The 10,505-nt window shown below is 54.0% G+C and overlaps 2 protein-coding genes across 3 annotated transcripts in view; both read right to left on the bottom strand.

Annotated features, from left to right (window-relative positions):
- Window positions 1–114: 114 nt before the first annotated feature.
- LOC108500524 (fatty aldehyde dehydrogenase-like) lies at window positions 115–5,717 on the bottom strand. Of its 2 annotated transcripts, XM_017821508.1 has the most exons (11): window positions 5,633–5,717; window positions 4,783–4,956; window positions 4,159–4,390; window positions 3,986–4,071; window positions 3,689–3,897; window positions 3,434–3,551; window positions 3,171–3,312; window positions 2,836–3,002; window positions 2,151–2,250; window positions 1,172–1,407; window positions 115–1,026 (listed from the first exon to the last, which is right to left on the bottom strand). In XM_017821508.1, the coding sequence occupies exons 2-11, from the start codon at window positions 4,942–4,944 to the stop codon at window positions 1,012–1,014; spliced, it is 1,467 nt and encodes a 488-aa protein (XP_017676997.1). In that variant the 5' UTR covers window positions 4,945–4,956; window positions 5,633–5,717; the 3' UTR covers window positions 115–1,011. The 2 variants fall into 2 exon arrangements, with proteins under 2 accessions (XP_017676997.1, XP_017676998.1); XM_017821509.1 differs by lacking the exons at window positions 115–1,026; window positions 1,172–1,407 and adding an exon at window positions 1,687–1,730 and having other exon boundaries at window positions 5,633–5,710.
- A 566-nt stretch (window positions 5,718–6,283) lies between these two features.
- LOC108500526 (fatty aldehyde dehydrogenase-like) overlaps window positions 6,284–10,505 on the bottom strand; it is a 7,940-nt gene continuing 3,718 nt past the window's right edge. Inside the window, exons 7-11 of the mRNA XM_017821511.1 lie at window positions 10,337–10,503; window positions 10,105–10,204; window positions 9,139–9,374; window positions 8,038–8,161; window positions 6,284–7,729 (exon numbers count right to left, since the gene is read on the bottom strand). Coding sequence (XP_017677000.1) covers window positions 8,081–8,161; window positions 9,139–9,374; window positions 10,105–10,204; window positions 10,337–10,503 — 584 coding nt within the window. The 3' untranslated portion in view covers window positions 6,284–7,729; window positions 8,038–8,080. The remainder of the gene's footprint in view (window positions 7,730–8,037; window positions 8,162–9,138; window positions 9,375–10,104; window positions 10,205–10,336; window positions 10,504–10,505) is intronic.

Below are 10,505 nucleotides of genomic sequence, written 5' to 3'. Positions count from 1 at the left end.
AAATCCAGCTGGAGTCAGGCTGGCTCCTTTGGGTGGAGGCTGAGGGGGGGCTCGGTTGGAGCAGGGAACATTCGATGCTGGGGGCTGCATATGTGGGTCTTGCCCTGCCCCAGGTGGCCTTCACAGTAAAACAAAGGTTTTATTCAGCCAGGGTCAAGATCAGCTCTCAGTTACAAGTTTGGAGGTAAAAGACTACCCAAAACCCAATAAAAACCTGAAAATGAGTTACAGATGAGGTGGCTGGCTGCTCTGCCACTCTGGCCAAGGACATCCCTGACCTGGCACCCTGGTTGCAGCAAAGCCCCTGTCTTTGCCCCAGCAGCCCCAAAAGCAGTGCAGCAGCAGTGCAGTTGTGGTCCCTGACACTCCCTGAGTCCTTGGGACAGTGTGGCTGCAGCTCAGAGAGCCTTTGCTGTCAGTCAGGTGGCCTTTGCACACCTTACATGGCTTTGGGTGATTTCCCTGCAACCCATTCGGTCACGAGTCCCGTAAAGGATGGGATGCTGCAGGTTCTTCCAGGCTCCTTCCCTCTGCTCTGGGGACAAGTAGCCTGGACTGTCCCCTGCAGTGAGACCCACAATTTGCTAGGCTTATTGCTGTAATGAGCCAGCTTCCTATGGGAATCAGGCAGGCATTAAGTAGATAACAGGCTCAGTAACAACTGGCTTTGTTTAGGTACCCTTGTGACAAACACTCCCCCATTCCCAAGAGTTTCTAGATAAGCTGCTGTTTACAAAGCAGGGTGGATGCTGTTTCCTTCCATCTGGCACTCACTGCTCAGGCATGACACATGGCCTAGGTCTTGATAAATTCCTGCTTCAGCAGGAGCTGGAACCTTCAGCTTGGACTGTCTCTGCTCTAGGTATTTTTTGTTGTCTTCTACCTCTTCAGTGTGTGGGCTGCCTTGGAAGAAATGAAATTGCAGCAGAGAAAAATTCAGCACTAGGACCGCAGGGAGTGAGTGGTGGGTTCCGGGGCTGGAAAGCTGCTGACTGCCCATCACCCCTCTTGTCAGGGGGAGAATATCTGGAAAGGCACAAAAACAGGGATGAGTCCCCCAGGGAAGGAACAGAGCTCGAGGAAACGTGGCTGTGGAGGCTGAGGGCAGATGGGGCTCAGGGGCAGAGCTGGGAGCACACGCTCACACGGACAGTAGAGACCCGAGGCTCACCTTTGCCATCACTGCTTTCACAGCCCCCAGCAGGGCCGAGAGGAACTGTCCCACTCGCCAGTCGCTACAATGCTTCAGGAAGACGAACTTGGTCACATCCAGCCTCTCCTGGCTGAGAGGTGGGTACCGCATTTTGTTCAGAACATCCAGCTTCAGGTCCCTGATCAAGCAGGTGCGGCGGTGGGAGAAGGTCTCGAAGCTGCACCTGCCATGGTAGGCTCCCATCCCGCTGTGACCTGAGGGACACAACCCAGGCAGGTCACACCATGCACAGAGACACCTGCGCTTCTTAAATTCTGTTTGACAGCCCCCAGGACACGGGGAAAGCTTGGTCATGCTGCTTCTCACGCCTGGAGCAGCTGCTCTGCTCCCCCAGGGCACAGAAGCAAAGAGCAGCTTTATTAACTACCCAGAAATAGGTGAGGACCTGAACTGCTGCTCAGGCTGGTTGTGTGCACCTACCCTTGAAAGGTTAATGGCACCAGTTCTCAACTCTCCCAGGGCTGCCCTGATTCCCTCACAGAATTTTCTCAGGGGTCGGTGACAGGAGGAACTGAATCTATGATTTCAAGGAGTGGGACATGAGGAGGACATTCAGCACCCTGAGACCAGCAACAACCAGGACCTCAGCCCTCTGCCTACAGCCAGGCTGTCCCTGCTACATGAGCCTGCCAGTGACTGTGGAAACTCAGCCAGCCACTCTGCCCCAGGCAATTTATCCTACACCCCAGCACAGGAGAACCAGAGCTCACATATGGGCCAGAGGCTTTTCCTCTCTCACTGGGAGGCCTAAAAACCAAAACACTAATGAGCCTTTTTACAAAGAGAAAATAACAGAAAAAAACTCCACAGAAAATAACATCAATGGGGAAAATGCAGCTGAAAGTTCCTGAATTCCCAAAGGGGCACAACAGCACATGGGTCAGAGGATGTTGCTGGGAGACTGAATCCAGGGGCAGGGGGAGGAGCAGGGACTCACCCACACCACCGAAGGGCAGATCCGGAACCATCATGTGCATGAGGACGTCATTGGCTGTCATGCCACCACTGGAGGTCTCTGATATCACCCGTCTGATCAGCTACCCAGAATGGGAGATGGCACAGAACAAGGGAAAATCAAGATGGGACACAATGCCATGTTCCCAGAGGGTTCAAGCTGGTGCTTCCACCCCATTGCTTTGTGCAGGGCACAGTCTGTGCCTTGTTCCATGGGAGAGGCCAGTTTACATCACCTAAGCACAAGATCTGCCCGGCTGGAACAGCCATGACCTCAAAAGGCTCCATCTCAGTGGGATAGGTCAGAGGCAGAGGTGCATCCACCCAGAGCCTGGGGTGCTTCTCAGCCCTCCCACACAAACCACCTGGGGCTGTTGTGCCAGGACAAAGCCCTGCCCTGAATTCCTGAACTGGCACAACAGAGGCCAGAGCAAGGGCAGGAGACATGCCAGGAGCCAGCACCCACCTGTGTGGGCAGCCAGCTGAAAGGAGGGGGAGACGTGCAAACCCAGAGCCCTTCAGCAGCTCTGGGAAAACTCATGGCCCCTGTGAGCCAAACACTGCAACTCACATGGAAAAGGAACTGACACAGACCCTGCAGAAAGGTCTGTCTGGCACCAGCCAAGTTCAGGATCCAACTGCACAGAGGCACTGCTGCCGAGACCCACCTTCTTGTTGTTGGAGAAGACATACAAGGCAAGGGGCTTCTCTCGACGGTTGATGAACTCAATGGCTTCCTCTACGCTCTTCACGGTCACAATGGGCAGGACAGGCCCAAAGATTTCCTCCTCCATCACCTTGGAATCCGGGGAAACGTCTGTCAGGATGGTCGGTGCTGCAGCAAACAGGAGAACAGGAGAACAGTGTGAGCAGGACAGAAGACCTGGTCCATCACAGGACCTCACTGCACTGCCTGTGTGCAACGTAACCCAAGCAAGGCACTCACACAGACCCCAAAGGGCACCCACTACCACCTCCCCTCCCCAGCAGCAGCCACAAGCACCTATGAAGCAGGAGGCCTCATCACTCTCTCCCCCGTGAGCGATCTTCTGCCCTTCCAGCAAGCCCACAACTCTCTTGAAGTGACGCTTGTTGACGATCCTTTCATAATCCGGAGACGACTTCACGTCCTCCCCATAGAATTCCTGACAAAGGGCACAGCAGAAACAAAGTGCTCAACACACCTGCCAACAGCCACAGCTCCAGGAACTCAGACCTGCGCTGCAATGGGGACAACTCCCACAGCACAAGGGACTCCCTCCTTACCAGCAGAGTTGCCTTGATGTTCTCCACCACCTGGCTCTGGATGGATGGGTCACAGAGGATGTAGTCTGGGGCGATGCAGATTTGCCCACAGTTCGTGTACTTCCCCCATGTTATTCGCCTGCAGGGGAAAGGGAGGTGGTTTCTCCACTGTCAGCCCCTTCCACATCCCACAGCCCAGCTGACAGCACCTGAGCTGGGGACACTGGACCACAGATGGCCCCCTGCCCCACTGCTGAGGGGGTGCAATGGCCTGACCTGCAGGTGACGGCCAGGTCACAGTCCTTGTCGATGTAGCAGGGGTTCTTCCCACCCAGCTCCAGGGTGACGGGTGTCAGGTGCTTGGCAGCTGCTGCCATCACAATTTTGCCGACTCCAGAGTTGCCGGTGTAGAGGATGTGATCAAACCTCTGGGTGAGCAGCTCTGTTGTCTCAGGAGCTCCTCCAGTGACCACAGGGTACAGCTCCTGCAAGGCAATGGTGTCAGTGTCACCCCAACCCTGTGCATCCCTATGGCACAGAGAAACCTGGGGACCAACATGGGGTCACACTCACCCGGTCCAGGTACTGGGGGAGGAGATCAGCCACCAGCTGAGCCGTGTTCTCACTCACCTCCGACGGCTTCACCACCACAGCATTGCCTACAGGACAGACACAGCACGGCCTCTGAGCCCTCACCCTCCTCTCCCCCACCACCCACCCACAGCCCCACAAAGGACGGGCCCCACCTGCTGCAATGGCCCCAATCAGAGGATGCATGACCAGGACAAAGGGGTAGTTCCAGGCCCCGATGATCAGCACCACTCCCAGCGGCTCAAAGTTGATGTAGGCCTCGTCCCGCATCGTCATCAGGTTCTTCTTCACAGGCTGAGGGGCTGCCCAGGACGGCAGCTTCTCCATGGTCAGGGCCAGCTCCGCCAGCACGCCCAGGATCTCATGGCTGTACGCGTTGGGCCCACCCTGCAGTGACAGGGAACTTGGGGAGGGGATGGCAAAGGCACCCACCTCCCGCACCCACAGTGGGGACAAAAGGCAAATTCTGCTGGTTGAAAGTCTCTGACACTGGCAGTGCTGCCCCAAAGGATCCCTGGAGAACACATTCAGTCTGGGGGGTGTGAGACAGAAGCCAAAACTTGACAGCCAGGGGCTGCCTTTGCAGTACTGCCTTAGACTACCTCCTTCATAGAAATGGTGGCAGTAGACCTTGGCAGGCCACAGTGGGAGCCAGGGCCATGGGGGACAAGAGCAAAAGCCACCTGGCACAGCAAAGGCAACCCCTGGCCTTCCCACTTTGTCTTCCGGGCTGACTGCTGTCCATGCAGGGCTGATGGGAGAAACTCCCTGACCCAGACCTTGTGCAGATCCGCATGGAGGGCTGCCAGGATCTCCTTCTCCTTCTCCTTCACCATCCGCTCCAGGGCCTTCAGCTGCTGTATCCTGAACTCCAGCGAGCGGCTCCGGCCCGAGTTGAAGGCGGCTCTCGCCTGCCTCACGACCTTCTCAATCCTCTCCATGGCTGCTCAGGGCTGCGGGGAGACACAGCAACACCCAGCTCACCACAGGGCCATCGAGGGTGCTCAGGCCTGGGAACATTTAATGTGGGGTCACCACCATGAGATGTCCCACCCAGAGCAAGGCTGTGAGATGTTCTCCTCCTTGGAGGGGAGCTCCTGCCCCCAAGGCGACTGCTCAGGGCCCACACTCTCCAAGCCCTGTTCTACTTGGCAGGGTCCAACACACAGCACCTCTCACAGCAATCTGGGGATGGCTGATGGATCCTGCTCTGTGGCTGCTTTCTCCCAGATTGAGGATACCCTCAAACCCACCAGCCACTCCACCCTCCACTGACAGGGTGCTCCCCAAGGAACCAAAACACTGGGATGACCACGGCCTGGGTGGGCAGCCGGCTGGAAGCAGAGCTTTGTGCCCAGAGCCCGTCTGCACACGACTTCCCCATAACTCCAAGGCCCCCCCATGTCTTTGCAAAACATGACAAAACAAAAGGTTTCACCCTGCTTCCCAGGAGCAGCACTTTTTAGTCAGGATCTGCCTGCATCCCTGCCCAACCAAATAAGACATTAAGGTTCCCCGACAATTAAAATCTGCCCTTCCCAGCCTGCTGCCACAGCCACCTCACACAGCCCAAGTCCTGTCCGAGAAAGCAAATGACTCGTTAAAAAATGAAGGAAAAGAGAAAGTTACCTCCAGAGAAGCTTCTCTCTCCACCAGTGTCCCGCAGTGAGTGCAAGCTGGCACAAGCCCTGCCCCTGCCATGGCTCGGAGCGATCCCTCCTCCCACGAGTGGGCAGCTGGCCCGGGCCCAGGGCTCTTGCTAGATACAAGATGCCCTTTACCCAGCTCTATCCTCAGCTGTGAACACACAAGCCCTGGATCTTCCCGTCCAGCCGGGGCAGTGACTCAGGGATTGCGAGAGACAGCGTGGCTTTGCCCACATTGGGCACATGAGGCCGGGGAAGCGCCTTCCACATGCACAGCTGCTGTTGGGAGCCAACACATGCAAGACATGGGATCTGAACAAACCCCAACCAGCAGGCCGTGCCTGCAGATGGGAAGCAATCCAGGGATGGATTTGTGCAGAAGCAGCCCAGCTCCTCCACAGCCCCCCCAGCCCCAGCTCACCCCACACCTTCCCTGGCTCCAGGCACCTCTTCAGTGCCTGCCAGAGCTCTGGGGGACCCTTCCCCATGAGCAGAGAGATCACATGTCCCCCTGAACCAGGGCAGAGACATCTCACAACACATGTGTGACATTTGGCCAAGCCATGGCCACAGCTGGGAGTGGCAGAGGATGAGCAGGATTCCTCAGGAGACTCCAGGGACTTACCACACTCGGTTTATTACTTAAATTCTCGGTGTTTATTTAGTACTTGCAAAATATATCATCAAAAAGGCTTAGCACATGGGTTTTCACCAGCCACGAAGAAATCCTACTTATTGCACAGTAAATATAACTTTCTACTCTATATTAATTGCATTTAGTAATAATTATTTAATTTGCCTTATTTTGACATTAATATTTCTAAGGCTCTTTTACATTCAGTTCTTTCAGCATCCTCCTCCCAAGCTCGAACAAGTCCCACATTATGCCCCATTGCAAGATTACAGCAGCCCCAGAAGCTCAAACATGAAGGAGCACACACTCTTTCAATAATTGTTTTCCCTTGGAGCAATCTGACCAGGAACGGCTTTGTACTGGCTTTGGCTGGGGTGGAGTTAACTTTCATCACAGTCACTAAGTTTCTTCATAGTAGGATGGTGCTGTTTTGGATTTGTGACATTGGCAATGATGGCATTTGTCTTCCCAAGTCACCATCCTGCTTTTCCCAGGATGGCTGAACACCTGCCTGACAAGGGGAATTAATGAACAGATTCCTCAATTTGTTTTAATTTGCCTGCATTCCCAGCTTTCACTTCACCTACTAAACTATCTTTCTCTCAAGCTACAAGTTTTCTTACTTTCACTCCTCTGATTCTCTTTCTCATCCCACTGGGAATAAGGGAGCAGCTGCACAGAGCTGAGCTAACCCACAAGGTATTTTGTCATTCCCACTTCTCTAAACAGGCCTGAAAGTTCTTTTGCACGAGTGTAAGATGCTCATCAGCACAATACAGGCAGTGCAGGTACCACCTTTGTAATTTTCTAACAGTTAAATAATTGTTACAGCCATATGGTGAAACCCAGAGCCCCAAAAGGGCACCAGCCTGCATTCCCTGACCAGCTGTGGATGATTCCAATTTGCAAAGGTCCATGAATATTTCACTTCAAATGTCATGGGGAACCTCACTGGGTTCATTCACAACCATCACTCTTGGTCAAATGCATCAGCCAGCATGGCCTGTCTCAGACTTGTCACCAAGAGGGAGGGTGTTCAGAGCACAACAGGAGACAGCCCATCCCAAAAACTGTCAACCCAAGGATTGCTGAAGCTGAAGCTCCTGTTGGTCACTGAAGGAAGGTAAGTGGTTTGGTATGCCCCTCAAACAGCACTCTGCATGGCATGGGGTGGAGATAGGGACTGGAATTTCTTGCTCTACAGTCCTCCTTCGGAGAGCTTGTCCCCTCTGGTCCCTCTGTTCCAGCATGGCTTTTTAGCAAACAGGAGTCTGAGCCTTCTTGTTGTTAGTGCCTCTCTAAGGCTACTCTGTGTGCTCGACAGCTCACTGAAATCACCCAGAACAAAAGAAAATAATGACTTCCCAGCTTAAGGAAACAGACACAAAGCAAGCACCCAGAGTATGGCTGGCACACGGGGCCTTCTCCTCTTCATCAGTAAACCACCTGTGAGAGCAAAACAACACCAAGGTCCTGTGAAGGATTTGTGAGACAAAACCAATTCCCTTTCTAGAACAGCCTGAAGCAAAGCCTCTTCACTCGGTGACTCCCCCAGGGCGCAGCTCGCCTGCCTCCTGCCCCTCAGCATGCACTGCACGGTTATCTTGGGTGCCGGACGAGCTCCATGCACTGCCAGAGAAAGCGTCCTGCTCTGGCTCTTGGGGAGCTTTCTCCAAGCCCCACATTCACCACTCTACAAAGCTCTCCCCGATCTCAAACTAGGTCTACACACAGGAGAAGAAAAAGGCTCCTACCTCACTGTGACAGCCACAGCAGTGCTCTGAAACCTGCTCCTCCTTACCACCCGCTGGGCCAGCCCAGCCTCTGCACAGCCAGCACAACCAAGAGGGCTTTTCTCTTCAGCACAGACTGGTGGTTCTGAGAAACCCAAATGATTTCAAGAATGCCGTGAGTTTCCCCCCTCATTCACCTAGACAGGGCCTGCCCCCCTGGCTGGTGCCTCAAAGCCTGAGCCAATTCTTTGGCTTTTGCACCTCCTCCTGGAATATGTGGGCAGGTTATTTTCCTGGCTTGTTGGGCTTCTGCACCTCTCCTCGCAGCAGTAACAACACAGACTGAAGGGCAGAGTCCTGATCCACCCTGCCACCTCCTGTCCCCTTGGGCTGCTCCCCTAAGCTCACTAAACCCCACGGATGCACAGCTGAGCCTTGTGAGGAGCAGCCAGCGAAGGCACTGCAGTACCTGGTTTGTCAGACACAGAGAACCAACAGTGATCACAGTTGGGAGATTTAGATCTTGCTCCTCCACCTCAGGAGGCATCTCGAGGCCTCCAGCCAGCACCAGCAGGCCTCTGCCTCCTGCAGAGAGGGGAGGACATCCCACCCTTCCGCACTACCCAGCTGGAAACAAGGGAGGAAATGGGAATAATTGAACTGAGGTCAGACAGGGGCTGAAATTGGACAAGGATGAAGAGCTTGTAGACCTAGGCTTAGGGACACAGCTTCCTCTCCCAGGGTGCCATGGCACAAACTGCAGCTGTCAGGGCTGTAGAGCAGCTCAAACACTGCTGAAGGAAACTCTGGAGTTCAAACCACTCCTAACCTGTCCAGAACTACCAACCTCTGCCTCTGGAGGGAGCATCCCACGGGTGTCACCTACCAGAGCAGTGCCACAAGTAGTACAGCAGCCCGGGAGATCTCTCTGGGGACATTCCTATTCTACAGACCACTGGTAAGAGTGAGAAGCAGATCTTGGTAATTTGAGGTGGGACAGAAAAAAAAAGTCCCAAGAGAGAAAAGGAGGCCAGGCTCTAAGGAAGGGCTGCAGTTTGCAAAGATTGAACTTGCAGAAGATGAGGTGAATTGCACATGCACCCACTTAGGCCCAAAACTCACCTTCATCATCACCGCTGCCACCACCCCCAGCAGGGCCAGGACGGCCAGTCCAATTCGGCCCCTGTTAAACCGCTTCAGGAGGATGAACTTGGTCCAATCCACCTTCTTCTGGCTCACAGGTGGGTACCGCATTTTGTTGGTGCCCTCCATCTTCAGGTCCTTGATCAAGCAGGCGCGGCGGTGGGAGAAGGTCTCGAAGCTGTGCTTGCCGTGGTAGGCGCCCATCCCGCTGTGACCTGAGGGACACGAGCCAGGCAGGTCACCCCGCAGGCACAGCCTGGTCAAACCTTTGGCCACTTGAGGACAACTGACCCTTCCTCCCTGCAGCACTTCTCAGTCTCTGAGATGTCCATCTGTGCTCCACCCTGCTCCTTCCCCACCTCGTTTTCACTACGGACTCCCCAGTATTTTGTTGTGGTCCCTGTGCCTCTGAGCTGTCTCCAGCTCTTCCCTGGATTTAGCTCCCTCTCAAAGCACCATGCCAGGGCTCTGGGATCTGACTGGTGCTGTGTGAGATGGTTTCCCGAGGAGCTTTGCAGGGTACACCTCTGTGTTCCCATTCCAGGTCAGCGTGTGCTGTTCACACTGGTTCGCTGCCTGTAACCCCCAAAACCTTCTTTTGCAAAGCTTCCATGGACTGATCCATAACCTGTTCCAATTCTCCCCAAGCTAAAGTCCTACCCCTTCCACCTGCTAATCACTGCTAATCCCTCCGATTGCAGCTAATGTTTTTAATGTACCTTTCACATCAGTCTGCACTAAATGCTTTAAAATCTTTCCAAAAATACCCTAAAGGTTTTTCCCCTTTCTGGCCCCTGCCCTAATGCACTCCCAGAATTTGTTATTATTATCAAGATCTGATGCACAGAGACCCTTGGGCTGCAACAGGCACAGGGGTACCATGGGTTGCTCCCTGGGTCACACAGTGTGGCAAGTCCCAATGCTTAAGAAGCTGCAGTAACTTACCAACACCACCAAAGGGTAAGGTTGAGAGGAAGAAATGCATAATGACATCATTTCCAGTCACACCCCCACTGGAGGTTTCTGAGATGACTCTTTTGATTAACTAGCAAAAGAAAACAAACAAATCATTACAAAGACCCAGAAGAGATCAGGCCACATAACTGAGGATACTGGGAAGGGAGTCACAAGACAACAGGCCATCATGTTCATTTTCTCTGGCACAGCCCAGACCCACCTTCTTGTTGTTGGAGAAGACATACAAGGCAAGGGGCTTCTCCCGATGGTTGATGAACTCAATGGCTTCCTCTACGCTCTTCACGGTCACAATGGGCAGGACAGGCCCAAAGATTTCCTCCTCCATCACCTTGGAATCTGGGGAAACGTCCGTCAGGATGGTCGGTGCT

Source organism: Lepidothrix coronata, unplaced genomic scaffold (genome assembly GCF_001604755.1).
Source record: "Lepidothrix coronata isolate B3197 unplaced genomic scaffold, Lepidothrix_coronata-1.0 Scaffold91, whole genome shotgun sequence".
In the NCBI taxonomy this organism is placed as follows: domain Eukaryota; kingdom Metazoa; phylum Chordata; class Aves; order Passeriformes; family Pipridae; genus Lepidothrix; species Lepidothrix coronata.
This window is presented reverse-complemented; position numbering and strand designations above follow the sequence as displayed.